Consider the following 23,196-nt stretch of genomic DNA (forward strand, 5'->3'; position numbering starts at 1 on the left):
ACAACGACAACAACGTACTGGACATTGTTCTAGGTTCTTTGTGTGTTAAGTCATGTAATTCTCAAAGCAGTTCTATGAAGTAAATATTGTTATTATCCCCTTTTTTCGATGAGAAATCCCAAGCACAGAGGGTCACTTCCTCAAGGTAACCCAACGAGGAGTGGGTAAATAGTAGAGCTGGTTTCAGTCTGCACTTTCAACCACTCTATTGTAATGAGAAGCAAGAGATATCTTACTTGTGTGCTTTCTGATTGTTTTATTATTATTTTATTTATGAGAACCAGGCAAATTTCGATTATTTGTGTTTTTGTTTTCCTTTTTTTTTTTTTTTAAATTCTACTTGATAGAGGGCCAAATAGAGGTGTTTCAAGGGGAGAAGTTGCTGTCCTCCATCCCTATGTGGACCACGTTTGGGGAACTAGCCATCTTATACAACTGTACAAGGACCGCCTCTGTGAAAGGTAACGAGATGAAATACGGTATCTTTGAATTATTTCGCGAATTTAAAGTTAGTCTGGTTAAGCCACTACTGCATCCTTATTTCAAGTCTTTTTGTCTCCTATTTTCTGATATGCTCTTACCATAGAAAGGATATGCCTATAAAAGGACAGTTTGTATTGAAGCGTTTCTCTAAACAACCCAAGTTTCGAAGGACCTTTTCATCAGATACCTGTATATTAAATAAGAACATGGCTGTAAACTGAATGATTCCAATATTTGCTTTAATTGCCACTTTATTTTCTACTATGTAGACCTCTGCCTTTGGCTGTCCCGGAATATTTGTTTTCTGTTCTTCACAAGCTTCTGACTATGTTATAAACCAGAATAGTTAGTTAAACTAATGAAAATGTGTATAAATGTGGAAGGGATTGAATTAGATTAATGGAGTTTTCCTGAGTAACTTTTGGGATTAGTTTAATTGCTCCTCTGTAGGCTTTCTGTTTTTATTGACCTTATTTATGTTTTTTTTTTTGTTTTTTTTTTATGGAGATGGGCTTTCTTATGAATTATTAAATGTGATGTTTCTCAGTGTTTGGGACTGGGTTACAATTATGAGCAGCAGCATTGCTGAAGTACTTGATAAAAATGCAGATTCTGGAGCTCCTTTACAAATCGGAGCCAGAATTGCAGGGAAGGGGCCAGGGGACCAGTATTTTTAACAAGAATGTCATGATGATTCTCAGTGTCTGTAAATTGGTAAACCAAAGCTTTGGTTTTTGAACTATTTTGTCGACTCTCATTACTTCTCTTTTTGTTTGTTTGTTTACAACTATAATTTCATCTAGATCTTTTTCAAGTTGCTACTTCTCCTCTTCCTTTTCAGATTTTATGCTTGCCTTAAGAAAAAAAGTCCCTCAAAAAATTCTTCCATGATACTTTAAAAAATAGTTTGCGTACATTTTACCTAAAAGCAACTACAGAGTTCTTTAAAATATATTAGCTATCTTTAGCAACAGTGTCTAAAGCAACGGGAAAAGACACAAAGAAACACACACACACACACACACAGAGGTTTAATTTCTGATTATCTGCTTGTGAATCTTTCACTCCTGTAATTGGCTACAGGGTGGGTGGCTTTTCCTTGTACCACGGCATGAATCTGGAATATATCCTGATGATGTAGTGCATAATTAGGAATTGCAAACTAATTTTAATATCATCCTAAGCAAAATATAATTAGAAAGGAAACCTTTTGCTACCCACTTCCAAATCATGATGCATCTCAAAGCCAAAAATATTTTATAAAATTACTCACCTCTTATATTGCTGTTTTCTTTCATTTGCACGTTTAAATAATGCATTTTCCAAGAAATATCATTTTATGAGAATATGTAACAAATGTATTTGTTAATATACTATTGTGTTTTGGATTTTTTTAAAAAATTGAGACTAAACAATGTTTTATTGTTTCCTTGATCTTTCTAAAGCTATTACCAATGTTAAAACTTGGGCACTAGATCGAGAGGTATTCCAGAATATAATGAGAAGGACAGCTCAAGCCAGAGATGAACAGTACAGAAACTTCCTCAGAAGGTAAGAATAACACGTTGGGAGAAAGAACAGAAGATGGTGTAGCCATCTTGTGGATGTGTTGAGTTTGAAAGGAGATCTTGGGTGGCACAAAAGATAGTGCTCAACTACTAACCAAAATGTTGGCAGTTCAGATCCACTCAGAGGCACCTCAGAAGACAGGCCTGTCAATCTGCTTCTGGAAGGTCACAGCCTTGAAAACCCCACAGAGTAGTTCTACTCTGCGCATATGGATTTGCCATGAGTCGGAAATGACTCAAAGGCAGTTTGACTGAGTTTGGAAATGCACACAGGACTTCAGTTTTGCAACCCATAGAATGCGTTGACTGGCTCCCAAAAACTTTATGAACATTTTATCAGAATAATTATTTTACTCTAGCTTCTCTCATTTAATCATTTTCCACATGATTAAACAGAAATATTCCTTTGCAATAAATGCCACATATATCAAAAATTTTATTTAATTCCCTTTAACCCTTTTTATGTCTCCTGCTACTTTTTGCCTTGTATTGATGGAGCCATATAGTTCAGAAACTGTGCAAAAAATCCTAAAATATTCACCTGCATTGTTCAGTTGGCTTTAAAAGACATCCTATAATTTGGAAGAGGGTAGCTAAAGATAACTTCTAATAATGCTTTGCTTAGAATCACATTAAAATTAATTAATTTTATTTTCTTTACTTGCTTTAACTGAGAGGTTCTTTTTCTCATTTGAATAGCCTCATCATCTTCCAAGTCATTGTTATTTCTAGCAAATTAATTTGTCAAAAATGTTAACTATACTTGTCATGATGACATAGATTCTTGGAACATACTAATTTTGTGGATTGTTCTGTACCTCAACAACTTGGGTATATTAATTTTAGGGAAATAACTGAAATGTCTAACTGCAAAAGCCAGTTCCATGTGTAAAAAAGTACATATATATTGTTGGAGAGTATATGTTCTTCATTTAAGCTATTTCTGTCTTTGTGGAATATCTGATAGTCTCTGAAGCTGCAACACATACTGTAATGTAATGATTAGTGGTAATAATAGTGATGCAGCATAAAATTTTTAAAAATTAAGTTCTTTTGAAGCATAGTGATTCTATCTTGCAAGACTAGCATGGGAAGCCATGGATTTTATATGTTAAGTAAACCTTCTTTGTAAGACTATACAGTGCCTAGTATATGGTGAAAGCTCAATAAATATTGAATGAATGCATTGTTGCAGTTTCTCATGTAGAGTCTTGCTGATTTATCATCCCAGAAGTAATGAGTCCTGGAAGAGAGCTACAATAGTAACAACTGGGTGTCTTACCAATATGTTGGCCAACACCTTAGCATAATATTGTGGGGTCTACCTGAATATAGGTACTCTCAAAGTCCAACAACTGAGCGACACAGGTTAGCATTTAAAGTTAATGAGACACACTTCTACAAGGGCCAAAAAAGATAAATAAATAAACCACTGCCCAATGGATTTGCATTTGAGTGTCTCAGAAATAAAACCTGAAACAATAGGCAAAACAACAGATCATTCATTTGGACTTTAATATATTGTCTTAGTGGGAGAAGCTCAGGTAATTTACGGGTACCTCTTCCTTCCTTTCTTTTTTCTCTCCCTTCCTCCCTCAGCCTCTCTTCTTTCTTCCTTCCTTTTTTTTTTTTTTTTTTACCTCATTCGTTTATTCATTTGTTCGTTCATGCATTCAACAAATACGTATTGCCAGACAATAAACATTGCGGATTCGGAGGTGATCACAATAAGCCTGACTGCTGCCTTCATACGGGGGACAGACAAAATGTTTTTCCTCATATCTCTTTCCCTACCAGTTCCAAAAAACGAGAAGTTTTCAGGAGAGAGCTTTTATTAACATTATAGATCTCAGATTTTGACAAGAAGTGGAACATTTATGATTGGCATATGATGATCAGTGGCAACTTCTGTTTATCCTTTTATCATTTCAACAGTCCAAAAACCAAACCAAACCCAGTGCCGTGGAGTCAATTCCAACTCATAGTGACCCTACAGAACAGAGTAGAACTGTCCCATAGAGTTTCCAAGGAGCGCCTGGTGGATTTGAACTGCCGACCCTTGGGTTAGCAGCTGTAGCACTAGGTAGATAATATTAGGGAAAAACATTTCCCTTTGTTTTTTGATACATAGTAAGCTCTTTCTTTTCCATTTACATTTTTTTATTATGAAGTACGTGATCTACATATATTTGAAGATATTTCATGCATATGTAAGTTATAAAACATAATGGTAAAATGAACACCCGTAAAGCTACTTGCTCAACCAAAAAATTAGAAAGCTAACAATATTGTGAGCTTCCCATGTACTCTCCTCGTCCCATTTCTCAACCTCCTCCTCCCTCTCTCCTTAGGGTTAGTCTATATGATGAAGTTTAGTAATCATTCTCTTGCTGTTCTTTATAATTTTGCCTAAAGTTTAACTTAGGCTATGTTTGAACTTTATAAAAATGGTATTATTTTTGTGACTTAGTTTTTTTACTCATAGTTTTTTTCTAAGATTCATTTACATTGGTTAGTTCCCTCATTTCTTCTCTGTAAATTTCCACTACAGGACTGGACCCGAGCGTATTTATCCATTCTTCCACGGGGACTGCGTTCAGGCGTTTTGCAATAACAAACGATTTTGTTGCAGACATTCTTATACATGTCTCCTGGCCACGTGCCTCTTGGCGCACATGCGTAAGAGTCAGTCTAGAACCCTCTTTCTCTTAGAAAATCAGATCCAGTCATGTGTTTTTGAAGTACCAACTTTTTTTTTTCCTTTAGGGGTATCAAATTTTAGATGGTAAGAAAGAAGTATTAATCTTATAGAAATCATATTAATAACCCTGACTAAAAATGAGCAAAAAGAAGGGAAATTCCTCTAAGAGAACAAGTAACAGTTTAATCATACTGAGTGGTTGGAGCAGAGTTTCTGATTTTTTTCTAATAATAGGTTTCAGTATTTTATTTCATTCTTTGTATATTATTATTATCTGTAAAACTGGTCCTATTACGTGCCTCTGGGCATCATTAATTTAAGAGTCAGTAAAGTATGACTAATCATCAAAGGTTATTTCAATGCCAGTTCCCATGTCACCTTGGGTTCAGTCTTTACTTAATTACAAGGATTTAGATGAAAAACTGATCCTCCACTAGAAGCAGAGCTTCCTCACCTACACACTCACACACATTCACACACACTCACACACACATACACACACCACACATACACACATGCATGTGTGGATGGCACAAAGAGCTTGCATTTGACTATTAAAAGGTTGGTGATTATAACCTACCCAGTTGGATGCTGGCGGAAAGTCCCAGCGATCTGCTAGATTAAAGATTATGCCATTGAAAACCCTATGGAGATCATTTATACTCTGTAATGCTTTTTTTTAATGCATGGGGTCGCCATGAGTTGGAATTGACTCGACAGCAACAGGTTTGGTTTGGTTTTATATATATTTTATATATATATATGTGATAATAATTTCTCACTTATTTGAAGTTTAATTATTTACATGTACTATATTTGGAGGTTGCTTTGGAAAAATTAAAGTGGTATGTGTACATTGTATTTTTTCGATGTACGTGAAGATAAAAAGTACATATATGTGTATTCATAGTTTAATTCAGGGAGATCATTAAATAAAGGTTTCTATTTCATTTTGAAGTGTATCCTTGCTGAAGAATTTACCTGAGGATAAATTAACCAAGATCATTGACTGCTTGGAAGTGGTAAGAAATTTTAAAGAAAAAATAGATTTCTTTTAAAGATACTGTGATCTAGCCAGGTTATTAGTACTGTGAAAAAATACAGAAAAGATGTTATATCACCAGCCTACAGAGACCAAAACAATTTTTTCCTTTTTATATTTTGAGATACTTCAGACCAAGTCGCACTGAATTAAGGGACTAGGATGGGTTTAGGGACTCTTGAAATGTGTAAAAAGAAATTGGATTTGCGTGTGTAAAGAGAAATTTGATTTACATATTTTAATATTTTTAGTACATTTGGTAAAAACTAATCTGATGCACTCAAGAAGCATTTGATTTTCTACAGTTAACTCACAACCCCTTACAGAGTTTTCATAGTAGTTAGTGGTATATAGTTAGGGAAGTGGAGTAGAGACAAGGTAGGTTAGTGTTGTTGGTGACAGGCCTCTGAACCAGGCTATGAAACATTCCATGCTTGAACACTTTTGGTAATGAAAATATATTAAAAAAAAAAACAAACAAAAAACAGGATGCATTTAACAGGCCCTTTACCTATTTTAACAGCTAGGGGAAAAAGCATATTGGAATGTGTTCAGAAACTCATTTGAGGCATCACCCAGATGGTTGGTTCCAGTCCAAGACTAGTCAAGTCTTTTCGTGAATAATGCTTTTACGACAGGCACTATAGATTCTAATTATATGCATTATTTGAAAACCTCTTCAGATCTCAGAGATTAAAATTCAAAGCCGATAACCTCTCTCTAACTTTTTGGGGGGTGCGTCAATTTTATTGAAACAAAATGGCTTTTACAGAATATAAAGGAGTTGAGAAATAGTAGTAAAGGAGTCACATCTAGACTTTCAGCTTTTATAAAGCTTTTCTCAGTGGGAGGAAAACAAAGCAAAGCAAAAAACCCCTGCAAGCCTGATTGTTGACAGATTCGTGTCTCTGTCAATCACAATATACAACGTAAACTACTATCTGTTGAGAAGGGAGCACAGATCGTTTTATCCTTAAGTGTAAGTGACACCAGTCATGTTTCCTTTTACAATTCATGGAACTCATCCAGCTGTTTATCAAGGACAGGCCATGATGACACAGTGCCTGGCCTTGTGTCCCCAGGAGGTTCAGATATGAAGTCATTTTCAAGAGGGCTGCTTGCCCTGCATCTCTTGGGATTTGCCCCAATGTAACATAACCCAATCACAGATGTTACAAATTAATAATTCATCCCAATTCCTGAGAGTGGTTATTTTTTTCTTTTTAAACTGGAGAGGCCCTATATTTTTTTGTTAACTGAGGAAATCTGTTTTTAATATAATACTAATAGAGTAGATTCACCAGAGGGGAATTCCATGCTGACAGCAAATATTAAAATTTAGTATTATTAAAAACGAATGGTAAATAAGACATATTTATAGCAGCTACAGGCAATAGCTGCAGAATATATGGGGGGGGGGACTCAAATCCAGTATTAATTAACATACAATTCAAGTTAGAAAGTCTCATCTTTTAAAACACCCAAGAAAGGCTTTATTATATCTCAGCATTTGTGGACAGCAGCACAGTTTATAAAGGGTTCTTTATTCATACCTGGCAAACAAACCTGTCTCTGTAACGTGTGAAAATTCTCAAATGCGAAAGTAATTAGCAAGGGAGTAATGGAATCCACTTAGCTACAGGGGGAGCACATAACTTCCCGGCAGAACTTGGACTAATGACCCGTCAACATGCCCCTGACAACAGTCAATCACTAATGCATCGAAACTATGACAGAGCACACGCCGAGACCTAGGACCAGCTGTCCTACAAACTGGCTCCATAATCTTTGAGAAAAACAGGCTAAATCTGTCATGCTGTTTAGGAGTTGATTTGGGAGTTCTTTGCTTGGGGGTGTGTGTGTGTGTGTGTGTGTGTGTGTGTGTGTGTGTGTAGGGGGTGGAGATCAGAATTTCTCATCAACAAGCAGTTGAGTTGATCTGATGTGTTTGTTAAGGCTAGTCTGTTAAACTCCTAAACCAAATAGCCCTGATTGCGCAGTATTCCAATAGCATTTCTTGCTTTAGCTTAAATTACCCAGAACATTCAGTTCTGGATGCAGACATCGCCTTTAAGCCTCTTCTCATGTTCCAGTGGAAAAATGAGAGTGGGAATAATACCCATGCACTCACTGGAATACTTTAAGAATTAACTAATGAAAATCATAATGCATGACACAGACTCAGAGTGTAGCGTAACTATTAATGGTAATGAAAACGGTCATGTGACTAATGCACCTGGCAGTTGTGCCCCGCACAAGAGAAGGGTGGAAGGGGTCTGTGCTCCCACACACAGTGATCAATCCAGGAAGCTTGGGGTTTGACTGCATCCCTGAACTACAAACATCGTGATTGATCACAATGTCACTTAGCTCTTTGTTGGAGAGCTTTGTTATTTGACCCAGTGGCCCTCTGCACTGTGACTCTGACATGCCATCTTTCATGAAGCCAGAGGTGTAATGGGGGTGGAGGCGGGGCCGGGAGAGTAGTATGGAATGTTCTTTTCCTTATTCAGATCACCTGTGGTGCTTGTTAAAAGGCAGATTCCCAGTTACCACCCCACGCTTACTGAATCAGAAATTCTGGATCAGAGGCTGAGAAGTCCACATTTTAACGTTTTAACTATGCAATTCTTATGCTCATTAAAGCCTGACAACCACTGTAAAATTATGAATGTTGTTGTTAGGTGCTGTTAAGTCAGTTCCGACTCATAGAGACCCTGTATACAACAGAACGAAACACTGCCTAGTCCTGCGCTATCCTCACAGTCCTTATGCTTGAGCCCATTGTTGCAGCCACTGTGAAAATTATGAATAGAATACATATATTCAGTGTCACAGCCTGCCTCTTACTTTAGGAATTTTCCATTTTTAATCATTTTTTAAAAGCCTAGTCTTCATTTCTGGTCCCTACTATCTATCATTTTCAGGAGCCCTGGTGGCTCAGTGGTTAAGAGCTTGGCTGCTAACCAAAGAGTTGGCAGTTCAAATCCACCAGCTGCTCCTTGGAAACCCTATGGGGCAATCCTACTCTGTTCTCTAGGGTTGCTATAACTCGGAATCGACTCCATGGCAATGGGTACTATCACTTGCATAAGCCAGAGTGTTTTTCTCGTTTTAATGATTATATCCAGAGCCCTAAGAAAGTTGAGATAACTGTGGGTTTTGCCACAGTTTATGGACCAATTAGTTAAAGTGTGGCAGCCAGGTGGTGTAGAAAGTTCACTAGTCCAAAGTCTAGAGATTAGGGTTTGTGGTCCTGCCTCTATCACTAACAGCTGTCAATTAACTGTGGTGGGCATTCGTGTCTCCTCATTTACAAAATAAGGGGGGGGGGAGGGGGGGCAGAGTCAGCTACTCACTAGGGTCTATTTCAATGTTTAAATTATAGAATTCTGTAGAACTGGCTCACTTAAATAGGAGTAATTTCTATTGGGTTGCATCTTGTAAGACCTGATTCCTTGGGAATAACAAATCACAGCTAGTATTAAATTATGTCTAAATGGTTGATAAGATACACCTGATCCAGGAGTGTTTGCTTGAAATTTTCTATATTAAAACATTTACACTTTGTACTTTGGAAATCAAAAAATAACTGGTACAAGCCAAAATAACTATAAACAATGTTTCAAAAACAATGGACTTAGGTGTGTAGTCCCATGATGCATGGAAGTGTGTTTGTGGTGTGTCATAAGTCTGTATGTCATCACTCCTTTGTCATGAAGGCTGCTAGCCACAAACTAAAGACTTTATGGATCTCTTAGCCTTGTTTCTTTCTCCTTAGCTTCCATTGCCTCCTTAGGTTTTTCTTCTGGTCTCATATATTGTATTCCTAGGCACGAAGGCTCTCACATTTTGCTCTGTATCTGATTATCATAGAGCAAGCATTTCCTTTACAGTGAAAAATGTTTCCATCTTTTGCAGCTACTGCCCAGTTGTATAGTTTTCTTCTGACCTCTGCTTCTCAGTCTACCCTGGAACTGATTTTCTTCTAGTCCTGCACTAAGTGACTACTCTTAAGGTTTCTAGACATCTTTTAGGACATGTTTTTCAGATTGTGGGTCACAACTCACTAATGGGTCATGACACTGATTTGGAGGAGTGTTTTTTTACATCGGAGTATTAAGTATTGTTTTAAAAATGTTTTTCACTTTTAGATAAATGTCTGTATGTGTGCATGTCCACATATATGTGTTGTGTGGACACGTAAAATGTATTTCTTACTGTTGGTCAGAGTCAAGATGCTTGGAAACCATCGCTCTACAAGATAGGGCCTATGGCTCCGTGGTTCTCTGAGGCACCCCTTTGCACTGTGACCACAAGGACAATAACCACACTATTTGGATTTCTCTTTTTAGTCTTGGTGACCACCACGGCTAGACTGGCTGCACTCCCCACTTGACAAATACTGTCCAGTCTAGCACCACAGCCAGTACTTACCACTATATATTTTTGGTCTGACCTATTTCTACAGCCTTTTCTGATCTGTGGAGTTACTGTCAACATACTGGGCGGTATTATTTATATTCCGCTCATGGCTTTGGGTGACAAAGAACCATCTCTGGGAAAAGTACCATTAGGAAGGTCAGCCCTTAAGAAACAACAAAGCTCTTTCTCAGTGTTCCTTTTCAAGCTTTCCCCCTTCTTTAACTTATCTGGTTGACAGGAATTAAAACCATGCCCCTGCCCACATCCAAGGCTTCATAATAACTGAAGAACAGCCTAGCAGCACTTCAATAATTTTTCATTTCCCTTCTGCTCTATTTGGAGATTGAGATTGAGATGGGAACATGAGGAACTGAAGAGCAGACTGTCTAAAACAGAAATATTCACACAACGTCAGCAGTTTTAGTAAAGAAAATGGAACATTAGATACATAATGAAGACCCTTGGGCTGTGTGATCTTGGTCACTCACTGACTTAACCTACAAAGGGCAGAGTCATGTCAACTCTAAAGTCAAGCTTGTATATAGCAATGGTAGGAATCCCTGCTTGGCACAAATGTTTAAGTGTTCAGTTACTAACCAAAAGGTTGGTGGTTCGAAGCCACCCAGAGATGCCTCAGAAGAAAGGCCTGGAAATCTGCTTCAGAAAGGTCACAGCCAAGAAAACCTTATGAAGTACAGTTCTACTCTGCAACACATGGGGTCATCAGGATTAGGAATAAACTCAACAGGAGCTGGTTTATATAGCAGAGGTTTGTGATAAAGCTAAATTGAGAAAGAATAAAAAGAATTGGAGTTGGAGCAAAGGAGAATGAAGAACACCAGAGACATGGTAAAAGACAAGTCGAAGAGACAGAAAGGGCCACATAAACCACAGACTACATAAGCCTGAAGCAAGAAGAACTAGACAGTGCCCAGCTACCCCCGATCACTGCCCTGACAGGGAACACATCAGAGAATCCCTGATGAAGGAGAACAGTGGGATGCAGATCTTAAATTCTCGTAAAAAGACCAGGCTTAATGATCTGACTGAGACTAGAGGGACCCTGGAGGTAATAGTCCCTGGACCCCTTGTTAGCCTAAGACTGGCACCATTCCCAAAGCCAACTCTTCAGACAGGGATTGGACTGGACTATAAGATAATGATACTGGTGAGGAGTGTGGTTCTTGGCTCAAGTAGACATATGAGACTATGCGGGCAACTCCTGTCCGGAGGTGAGATGAGAAAGAAGTAGAGGACAGCAGGTGGTTGAATGGACACAGGGAATACAGGGTGGAGAGGAGGCATGTGCTGTCTCATTAGGGGGAGAGCAGCTAGGAGTACATAGCAAGGTGTGTATAACTTTTTGTATGAGAGACTGACTTGATTTGTAAACTTTCACTTAAAGCACACACACACACAAAAAGAATTGGAGTAAGCAAATTGTGATTACAAAAAAAAAAAAAAAAAAGATCACAACACCCAAAATATTATTGTTCAAATAAAATAGAAGTTTATCTCTTGTTCACAAGCAAAATGGTCCCAGTTGGCTCCGTACAACCAGTCAGGAACTCAAATTGTATCATTTTCAACATGTGGCTTCCACGGTCCCACTGGGTCACACCATTGCAATGGGGAGGGGAAAGTGTGTTGACACATACCTGAAAGAGTAAATGAGCATGGCCTGGACGTAGCACACATCACTCTGCTCATATTCTGTTAGATCTTAGTCACATGGGTGCAGCCAAAAGCGGGGAGCCTGGGGAATGTGATTTACCGGGGCAGCCATATATTACTGTGGAAGATTGTGATGGGCAGCTAGCAATCCTTTGCACAGAAATTAACAGTTATCAGTTGCTTGGTATGTACAATATGTGCCATCAGGCCCCTTAGATACCCTATCTCACCTAGTCCAGCATTAGATGTGGTGTGGTAGGTAATAAAAAATCTTAATTTTACAGAAAAGGAAACTGAGGTTCAAAAGATTTAAGTAACAGTAAAACCAAACGGTCTTTTCCTCCTTGACATGGTAATCATTAATTGCATTTTACTGTGTTTCAGACTCTCATAAACTAAAAAAAGAGAAAAATCATCTTTAATGGCTTATTGTGGTAGGCAGAATGGCTCCCTCAAAATGTCGGTGCCCTAATCTCTGGGATTTGTGAATATGTTAAATCACATGGCCAAGGGGACTTTGCAGATGTAATTAAGGTTATACAGAGATTATCCTGGGTTACCTAGGTGGGCTGAATATAATTACATGAGCCCTTAAAAAAGGAAAATTTTCTCAGGCTGGATTCAGGGAAGTGAAGCAGAAGTCAGAGATTCTAAGCATGAGAAAATTCAATGTACCATTGTTGGCTTTCAGCTATAGGGAGCGGTGTGTGTGCAAGGGCGAGAGAGAAGCCTCTAGAAGCTAGGGGTGGCCGCTAGCTAACAGCTAGTAAGGAAACAGGTTTTATCTTAAAACTGTAAGCAAGTGAATTCAGTTAATAGTCTGAATGAGCTTGGAAGTGGATCCTTTCTGAATCTCTAGAGAGGAACTCAGCTCTGAGGATACTTGATTTCAGCTTAAGAGAGCCTAAACAGAGAAACCCAGTTGATCACACGACCTGGACTTTTGACAAACAGAAACTGAGATAACCAATGGTTGCTGTTTTAAACCATTTGTTTGGTGGTAATTTGTTCTGGCAGCAATGGGAAACAAATACACTTATCCTCTCTAAATCTTTGAAGGTAAACGGTCTTATGTGAATTTGATGGAATGATGAAAGTGAAATTCACAACTGTGATATACACAGTTAGAAAGTGGCAGAACTGGGATTTGAATCTGGATCTGCTTTGCTTCAAAGTAATGTAAACAGGTTTTTTAAGAGTAAATGACCTAAAAGTGACTGGAAATTGACACAAAAGTGGTCTAGTTTGGAATTGATTTTCAAGTCTAAAAGAAAAACAAAGATGCCTTTAAAAAAAAAAGTTAAACACGTTTCTGTTTCCATAAATAATTAAGAGATCTGTTTTAGTTCTATGACTTTAAGACAAGATCAAATTAAAGTGAAGTGGAGGAGGACAGTTTAATCCATCGTTTGTGTCCTAAAATACTGAATTGCTCTTTCGGTCTGCAAGTAGATAAATGACTTTTCCCTGCCCAAGGATTTTCTAATCACACAAACGTATAAGAGGGAAACATGTTAATAAATAAAAAGAAATAAGCGATAATTTGAGATTTTATGATGGTAAACATACTTTAAAGAACAGAATTTACATGTAAAAAATTCTAATGTTGCTTTTTTATTACGACAAATCTTTGCAAAGTAAGAGCAGGGCTCTTCAAGGAATTAGAAATTGAGCTAATGCGTTACTAATATCTGTTGGGAATTATATTGTCAACTTATTAGATAATTGTTTTTCTTCTAAGCTCTAGACACATTTTTCAGGAGTCCCTGGGTAGCGCAAATAATTAAGCACTCTCCTACTAGCTGAAAGGTTGGTAGTTCGAACCCACCCAGAGGTGCCTTGGAACATAGACCTGGCAATCTGCTTCTGAAAGGCCACAGCCTTGAAAACCTTATGGAGCAAGTTCTACGCTGAAACATATGGGGTCACCATGAATTTGAATCCTCTGTATGGCAACTAACAACAGCAACAGCGACAGATACATTTCCCAGATTGTTCCAGGTCACTATACATTTTATATTTAGATTATTTAGGAGAAAGTCCCACCTGTGATTTTTGCTTTGCTCTTATTTCCCTTCATGGCATAGGTCTCCAGGCCTGAAATCCAGTATTCCAGGTGAATTTTTTTTTTTTTTTCCTACAGAAGAGGAACATAATTGCAGATGATAAAGCAAAAGTCTCCATACTTTTCCACAGTTTATGAGTGCAGTGTAAGAAAAGCATAGAGTTAAAACAAGCATAAAATAAAAGAAATAGGTGTGGGACACTCATTTCAAAGACCCAAGAAGTTTCATTTCATTTATGTCTCCCCTTAATCTAACATTTCCTTTCTTTTTTATCCCAATAGGAATACTACGACAAAGGAGATTACATCATTAGAGAGGGGGAGGAAGGAAGTACCTTTTACATTTTAGCAAAAGGAAAGGTAAATATTGACTAAAGCTTACTTGAAGTAAATCAGAAAAAATGTTTTCAGTTTGTCACAAACGCAACAATGCTCTGCATTGTGACCTAAGATGTCCTCTGCATTGAACCAGTAAAGGAGCTTGTATCAGAAGAGTTCCATAGGGTTTGGGCTGAGCGCTGGGTTTGAGGGCACAGGAGACCTATAATGGGTTCCAGCTGAGACAATAACTTCTTAGTGACATTAGGTAAGTCATTTGACTTTCTCTGAACCCGCTTCATTGTATATAAATTGACCGTTATTTCTAAGGTCCCTTCTAGTTATGAATGCATGATTCTCAGTCAGGTCAAGGGCCCAGGATCAGGCCTGGAACATCTTCCCGTCTAGCAGATATGACAACCAGTGGGTGAAGGAGTTCTCTCTACTAAGTGAATTCAATAAATGAGGACAGTAATAGTTAGACATTGAACTGTAGAACCAATATGGCTCAGAACTTTAATTCATACACAAAACTCAAGTTGATTTAGGTGCTCATATAAATGTGATTCTAATATATACAATAGGTCTTTTTCTTTACCTAAGACTTGAGTGGAAAACATATTGCCAGTGGTTCCTATGTTGGCCCCTGACCATGTTTTTCAAAGATAAGAAAAGGCATTTGTGAAATATTGAAGGAAAGAGTAAATTCTTGAGCGCCTGTGCCTCTATAAACTGTTGGATTTTTAACATACACTCTTTTTTTCACGGAAGAGTTTATTATCGGAGCCAGACACTGCCTTTTGTAAACTAGTTTGTGGCTGAACTTTGAACTGGGTCCCCAGTGAAGGAAAATTTTAACAAAATAGTTTCAAACCTCCTAAACTCTTCAACACTCAGAATAACTTCTTATGTTTCTCCTCAGCCTAGACCCCATGATTTGAAAGAATTTTGGGTAATAAACAAATTGCATTTATTATTATTTTTCTTTAATTCATTGTGATATGTATAAATGCCAATCAGAATTTCTAATCGGCATGAAGGTACCCTGGTTATCATGCTGAACTGGAATATTTCCAGACCCCAAAAAGGAATATTGAAGTTTTTGTTTACCTCTGCCATGGATGTTGTTAAATGGGCCATGGACCACCTTGAGACACTCATGAAAATTGTGGATCCCCCTCCATATTCATGTTTTGTGTTCAGTTTTAGGATGTATATAGGCTTTAGGGAGTCATTCTGGACACCAGGTTAAAGACTCCTGATCCGAAGAAAAAAAATTGCCATTGAGTCAATTCTGATTCATAGCGACCCTATAGGACAGAGTAGAACTGCCCCATAGGGTTTCCAAGGAGTGGCTGGTGGTTTCGAACTGCCCACCTTTTGGTTAGCAGCCAAACACTTAACCACTGCACCACCAGGGCTCCATATCCTTGATTAATTTGCCATCTGTATTAGACTTTCTGAAATAATGTAAGTTCCCATGGGACAATTATTATTTGCTTTGAGGATCCCTAAGAAGGAATCACTGGATTCACATATGAATTTGACTTTGGGAGGTGTGGTTTGAATGGAGAATGTTGCCCTTTCAGAGGGTTGAGTCATTCGATCATGTTAAATGACAGGGTTTACCATGTCCATCAAAGTGAGCCGAGTGTAGTTAGATTGTCCTAACTACTGCACAATTACAGCAGAGACTCAGAGACTGCCTGATCCCGTCCTTATTCAGTCAAGTTTATATAGATTGAAGGATTTGGTTGAATGGATATATGTTCAGTTTCTCTTTCTTCTTTTTCCACCTCCCCCCCCCCTTTTTTTTTGGATTGTTTAACATTGCTTAGGTGAAAGTCACACAGAGTACAGAAGGCCATGAGCAGCCACAACTGATAAAAGTATTACAGAAAGGAGAATACTTTGGAGAAAAAGCTCTTATCAGGTGAATCTATGAATTTATATACCATGATTAAATAATCCTCTGATTGCTTTGCATATGAAACTATTCATAGAGTTGCTAAATTGAGCCACCAAACTAATAGTGACCAGTATCCAAGAATTTAAATAATTTTTAATATATTTTTTATGCAGAAAATAACTATGCTAACTTCACACAGGAAAGTTAAATTGGAAAATGTTAAGTTTGATATTGAAAATTAAATTGCTGTTACAAATTTTAGTTTATATAAAGTCAGAGAAAGAGATTAAAGATGTAAAAGCTATACTTTCTACTTGCGATTGACTTTTTTTTTTTTTTAAGTCTCCAAGGTTTGGAATATTGCCCTGTTTAGAGTTTTCTTCTTTCTTTTTCATCAAGTAATGACTTTACATATTTTGGATGTTTTTAAATCATCATACAAGAAAAATATTTTCTTAAGAATTTTTATCAGTTCATATTGCAAGCTTTTAGAAATACCTCAGAATACTGCATTTGAAATTTCTACCTGAATCTCAGGCTTCTTTTCTTTCATTCAGTGTACAGAAGAAATATTTTTAAAGGAAAATAAAATAGCTTACAAGATACTTCGTACTTCCTGTAACTCAGGAAAAAACCTTAAATCTGAAGAAATTAATTTTCCTAAATATGAATAATTTTATAAAAGATAAAATTAAAGCCTGGGGCAACACACCTTTTTTTGGTATAATGTTTTTAAATGAAAACTTGACATTTGTTAAGAAATCACTTAAAATCTATGTTGTGACTAAACCTTTTTATTTCCAATTTGTGTTTATAAAAAAAAGTATTTCTGCTCATGTATCTTCCCCTTGACTTTTGTCTGCTGATTTGTATGTCAGATTTACATAGGTACAGAGCAAAGAAGAAGTATTCATAAATTACCTGAAGGCATATTTGATTATTTAAGATCATAAAGCTCTTATTAAAAAAAAAAAAAACTAAAATTCAATGAGTTAAGTTATAGATAATATGTAAACAATTTAAACATGGAATTTAAAGACAAGCTGAATGTTTTTTTCTCATTTTCTAGCTGGCAATGAACTTGTTTCAATAATAGGGAAATTGTTTTTTCTTTTTTTGTTTATTTCTTTGTCACAGACTATGAATATGTTCATGCAACATAAGTAAGGGATGTCATTATCCAAAATGTCAATACTTCAGTGTATTCTTTCTTAACATTTATGTTATTTTTCTCATACCTCCAAGCAAATCTACTAAAGTTTAAAAGTGCACTAGAAATTTATAAAGGCACTTTAGAGTCAAAACAGCTCTCAAAAAGGAAATATACTATCTGGTTTTGCTGGATCTGCTCCATTTATGCCTGTATGTAGCAGCTAGCCAATTATAGTGTTTTCCCATAAGAAACATAGGAATTTGTGTATAATGTAGACACTCAACTCCCAAAACCTTTTAAAACCATAAAGTTAAGATCTATGAGAAGGAAAGTTGGATATTGATATTTTTATGCATTTATGCTATCACTTTTCAGGGCCACTGACTGTGGCTGAATACTCCTTAAATTCTGTGTATTTCTGACTTGCCACTAAGTAGTCCTGGGAGTTCTTTTAGAATTTTGTGAGCACTCAGGAAGTTATTATGAAAGGAAGATAAGAGTATTTATAAACATCTAATACTTGTGAAGTGTAATGCCTAGAATATTCCCAGTCAACATCATGACACTGACAAGTAAAAGGAATACCATACCCCTTTTCTTTTCCTGAATTCACAAATCAAATAGTTGACCCACAATTAAATATTATATCTATGTACACATTCACAAAATGAGTACAAACTACCCTGCTACCAACTCAGAAAGCCCATGACACATCAGTATTTTCACCAATTTCTTCTAACAAGGACCCTGTAAACTTAGAGGGGAGGTCTCTGGATGTTGGCTCTGTGGCAAGGGGAGTTTTTCAGAATGGTAGAGATGGGGTGTTGAAGTTTTCCCTGTCACACCACTAAGGGAAGATGAGGAACTATACTTGTATGATACCATTTTTATTGAAGTTTCTTAGAGAAGTTCTGATGTTTACAACTCTATGGTATGCTTGATATTCCAGGGTCACCTTAAATGAACTTCATAGCACTGGGTACCATAGGGGTGTATCTTTTTTAGTGTCTTTAGTTTATGCATTGACTCGGAGGCGCCTAACAGCAACAACAATTTAAAAAAACGAAACTCACTGCCGTCGAGTCGATTCCGACTCATAGCGACCCTATTGGACACAGTAGAACTGCCCCATAGTTTCCAAGGAGTGCCTGGTGGATTCAAACTGCCGACCTTTTGGTTAGCAGCTGTAGCACTTAACTACTACGTCACCAGGGTGTACAAGTAAATGTCTCTAAGGAAATACTTTTACCCAGTGCTTGACCCATTGGTATTCATTAAGTAATTAGATTTATAATCATTAGATCATATACCATAATGCATCATATCTAAGATACCATCAATAGTAAGATGCATCATTACATCATGTACCCTCAAGGAAAGAAGAAAATGCTGCTCATTAAATGTAAGACATCAACTGTAAGACATGCTCTAACTTCAGTGGTTTTAATAGAAAATGTGCATCCAAAACTCTATGAAATAAAGGTATTTTAGTATTCGTTTAATTAATTGGGTGATGACTAAACCAAACTCATTGCCATTAAGTTGATTCTGACTCAGAGCGCCGTATAGGATAGAGTAGAACTGCCCCATAGGGTTTCCAATACTGTGAATCTTTACGGAAGCGAACTGCCACATCCTTCTCCTGTGGAGTGGCTGGTGACTTCAAACTGCTGCCCTTTCAGTTGGCAGCTGAGCGATTAATCACGGTACTACCAGAGCTCCTAGTTGGGTGATACAGCACTAAAAACACTTTCTTTGGCATTTGTTATTGGATGGGTTGTCATATGTTCATTATTTGAATTTTTTTTCCAATACATTTCCGTGAGCAGTTACTTTCATAATAATATTTTGCCTCATTACTTAGATCAGATGAGAGCTATTTTATTTTGGCCAAAACAAAGCTAAAACTAGATTTCATACTCAATTGCAGTCACTGATTGCTCTCTGGTCCCAGTACAATTATATCCTCTTAAGTCCTATGTACATAAACTTTATTGGAACACATTTCAAATCCTTTTTATGGGCAAGAGAATGAGTATAAATCATGGTTTTGAAAAAGAATAGTCTGTGGGAGGATTACGTGATAGTGCTTCATACAAAGGGACATTCCTTAACCAATGGCTGCTTAATTTCTAACCATAGTGAAAATTGACCTTTCTGATTTTTTCTGCAGTGATGATGTCAGGTCAGCTAACATTATTGCTGAAGAAAATGATGTCGCGTGCCTGGTTATTGACCGAGAGTGAGTACACTGATGTTGTCAGGAAGGCCGACTACACCACCTTTGCAGTCCTGGCCTTCTGTTACTCCCAGGGACGATCTGTCTTCTCACTTATCACCACTAGGAAACGTTGGCCAATCCTCAGCTGCAAGTACATTCTATTAAAATTCATGGGGAGAAACCAGGCCTTCTGATCTGATTCTGTCTGAGGCAGTGGCAGACGCTGCCAGGCTCAATATTTTGTGTGCAAAGTTTGTACATAAATATCAGTAATAGGCTGATTTACATTCTGCATCTTTCAGAGAAATAAGCTTATTAGTGCCCTTATGGATTTTCTCTCCACACAACATAGTGAAGAGTTTGACAGTTTATTTCTAAAATGCCCTAATCAGTCAGAAAATTTTTTGAAGAAAACCTATCTCTCTCAGGCAGACTATAAAATATTCTTTAACTGTATATATACCCAGATAAGTTTTAATTTAACATCTGTGGTGATTTGCAAAGTGATGTGTATCAATTTTAATCTCTAAATGGCTTAGAGTATTTTTCAGAATAAGTGTCATTTTATGCCCTTAACTCACTTGAAACCATATTTGGATCTGAACCCTTAGATCTTTCATTAATTGGTTAAACATTTGTTGGTTATTTACTAGGTAGAACAAAACACATGCAAACTTTTCAAAGCCTAGCATAAGAGAAATGCAAACTTTTCAAGGCCAGACCATTGCCTAAGAGTAGTCATCTTGTAATTGAAGAAATAGGGCATACTAATATGAAATATTACAAAAATATGGCAAAATGGCAAGCAGCAGGTATCACAAGGGAAGATACAGTTGACTGCTAATTGAATACAACAGTTGTTGAAAGTAGATTCGTAGAGGTTTAGAGTTGGAAAGAACCTTAGAGTGTTTTTATTTAAATTTTGTATTATAGAAAATTTCAAGCATATTCAAAAGTAGACAGAATAGGATCATGAACCCCATGATGCAAGCTAAACAATTATCAGCTCAGGCTTCATCTGTGTGCCTTTGCCACTCTCTGCCTTCCACATTCTGTCTTCAAGCAAGTTCTAAACATAAAATTTTTCTATCTATATATTGGTGCAGCATCTCTAAAAGCTAAGTATTATTTTGAATACATAATACATAATGAATACGTAATACCATTAACATACCTAAAAAGTTAACAATAAATGTATCTTAGTTGTGATTCCCTAGAGAAAGCAGAACCAATGACATAGAGAAAGTTCTTCCAAAATATCTATTTATAATCTGAAGGCAGAATACACCCTAAGGAAACTCCCCTTTCAACTGATTGGTTGATTACATTATATTAGATTGCATTATTGTAGGTGATTATATCACATCAGATGCCATCACATTTCACTGTGGAAAAGCAACTAGTCTAGTATTTGGCCAAACCACTGGGAATCATAGCCTAGACAAGTTGATACATAAAATTAACCGTCATAAGCTCTTAATAAAATTTAGAGTTATTTTAATTCCCTCCCTTACAGATAAAAAAAGTTAGTCACAGATAGGCTAATGAATTGCCCCAACTGTACCATTGTGATGGAGCAGGGCTACTGCCCAGGTTTCCTGATTCATTCCATTATTCTTACCACTGTGAGTCTTTGGCTCACATGGCATGTGTTCAGTAAAAAAAGGAATCATTATGCAGTAAAGTGGAAAAGGTTTTTATTTATTTTTTAAAGTGTGCAATTGGGGCTTAAAAAAATGAATAGAATTTTTCTAGGCAAAAAGAAAATATAGACTGCACTCCACGTGAAGTAAAATTCAAAAGCAGAGTTACAGGACTACAATAGTGCAACGTATGTTCAGGGGACAGTTAAGTTTTGGATCCAACTCTCAAATGGAAAATATGTTGGTACAATATTGTCCAAATAATGCATTCTTTTGTATATAATAGTTCCTTAAAAATACATGCGTACATTGAGTAGCATTAGCTGTGTGGTAACATAAATTGCTCCAAAATACTAGGACTAAAAAGGACTAAATATATGGTAGAAAGGAAGAATTCTTTCATTTTTTTTGTCATTGTAATCACATATATCACATACTTATGTACTGTTTCTGGTATTCATCATCTGTGAGAAAGGATGTAATTATTTTGTGTAGCTTGCAGATTATTTGGAAGTTTATAATTGCAAAATGTTTAATTAATCTGCAAGTGTATCGTTGAGATCCTTTAACGTATAAGGTATTGCCTTAAGTACGGTGAGACATAAAAACTTATGTGAATCTGTTATATGAACCAAGGAATCTGAGGATCCAGGTATGACTAGGGTGACCTATATCCAGGAGTTCATGGGATAGTTCTGGCTATCCCAACATATTTATTATTGGCACCCCATTTCACTCCAGAAGTGTCCCAGTTTGGATGATAAATTATATGATCACCCTAGCTATAATTTACAATCTGGATGCTCCCCTTGCATACCATATATATTCTTATCATCAGTCACACTTCATTTAATTGATTTATTTAACATCTGTATTCCCATGAGTACAGACACCAGGGCAGTCTTCTCAACAGCTGCTGCAGAGCCAGCATTTGAGATAGTCATTGGCATACAGGAAGTGCTCACTGAATGCTGGCAGAATAGAAGACACCATCTTTGCAATGAAATATAGTGACTGAAAGCTCATGACTTTTTTTTTCTTTCCTGATTTATTATTTTAACTAATGCTTAGAATGAATACATTACAAGACGGAGAGTTAAAGTTTGAGCTATATTTTGTATTTTTTAAAATATGGTAAAACAGTGTGGAAAAGGGTAATAGTTCTAAACAAATGGAAGCATTATTTATGACATTTCCATCATTATTTGATTGTTGAGACAAATCTCAAAGGGACTTATTAGTTACCCCCAGACTATAACATCCAAATGAATACAGGCCGTTTGAATGGAGTAGCTAGAATACTATGGCTGTTTAAACTTGACTTTAAGATTAGTTAGCTAAGAACTTTTAGGAACTTATGGCACAAGTGACACCTACATTTAAAAAAAATGGTTTACAACAAATACTTCAGTTCATTTGATAGCAAATAAAATAGTACTGAAGTACAGAGTAAATATACCATGATCATGAAGATGGGCACAATTTCTGATATATACATAAAGTTGCCATGAGTTAGAGCCAGCTCAGTGGCTACTAACTACAACAACACAGAATATTTAAAAACAAAACAAAGTACAGAATTATTTATTTTTTACTTGAAAATTTCCTACTGGAAATTAGAAATTCCATGGTAATACTGCTTTGTATTTTGCGACTCTAGAGTCCACAACGGTCAGTCCACAGAACAGCATAGAAAAGAATAGAGAGTAGACCTGGAGGAGAAAATGGAAAATACCTAGCACAGCATGAAGTACATGTTTAACCATGTAAAAACAGAGAGGCAGTGATATTGGAGCCAGTTAAATGTGAGCAGTGGTCTTCAGGACTAGGCTGGCAGTTAAGTTACCACGGTCCACTATTTAGGTGGCTCCAGCTTATTTAGGGCATTTGCAGGTAAAGTTTCATTCTTTCATTCTACTATGTACAAGGTGCTGAAGATATTACTTGGGTGATTAAAGCATGGTCTCTACTTTAAAGAAACATACTATTTTGTA

The 23,196-nt window shown here is 36.8% G+C and overlaps 1 protein-coding gene across 1 annotated transcript in view; it reads left to right on the forward strand.

Annotated features, from left to right (window-relative positions):
* The window catches only part of PRKG2 (protein kinase cGMP-dependent 2), a 100,817-nt gene that overhangs the window by 38,002 nt on the left and 39,619 nt on the right, over positions 1–23,196 (forward strand). Inside the window, exons 3-8 of the mRNA XM_003414127.4 lie at positions 348–461; positions 1,929–2,034; positions 5,711–5,774; positions 14,241–14,318; positions 16,115–16,209; positions 19,512–19,580. Coding sequence (XP_003414175.1) covers positions 348–461; positions 1,929–2,034; positions 5,711–5,774; positions 14,241–14,318; positions 16,115–16,209; positions 19,512–19,580 — 526 coding nt within the window. The remainder of the gene's footprint in view (positions 1–347; positions 462–1,928; positions 2,035–5,710; positions 5,775–14,240; positions 14,319–16,114; positions 16,210–19,511; positions 19,581–23,196) is intronic.

The sequence above is a fragment of the Loxodonta africana genome, chromosome 5, assembly GCF_030014295.1.
Source record: "Loxodonta africana isolate mLoxAfr1 chromosome 5, mLoxAfr1.hap2, whole genome shotgun sequence".
Lineage (NCBI taxonomy): Eukaryota > Metazoa > Chordata > Mammalia > Proboscidea > Elephantidae > Loxodonta > Loxodonta africana.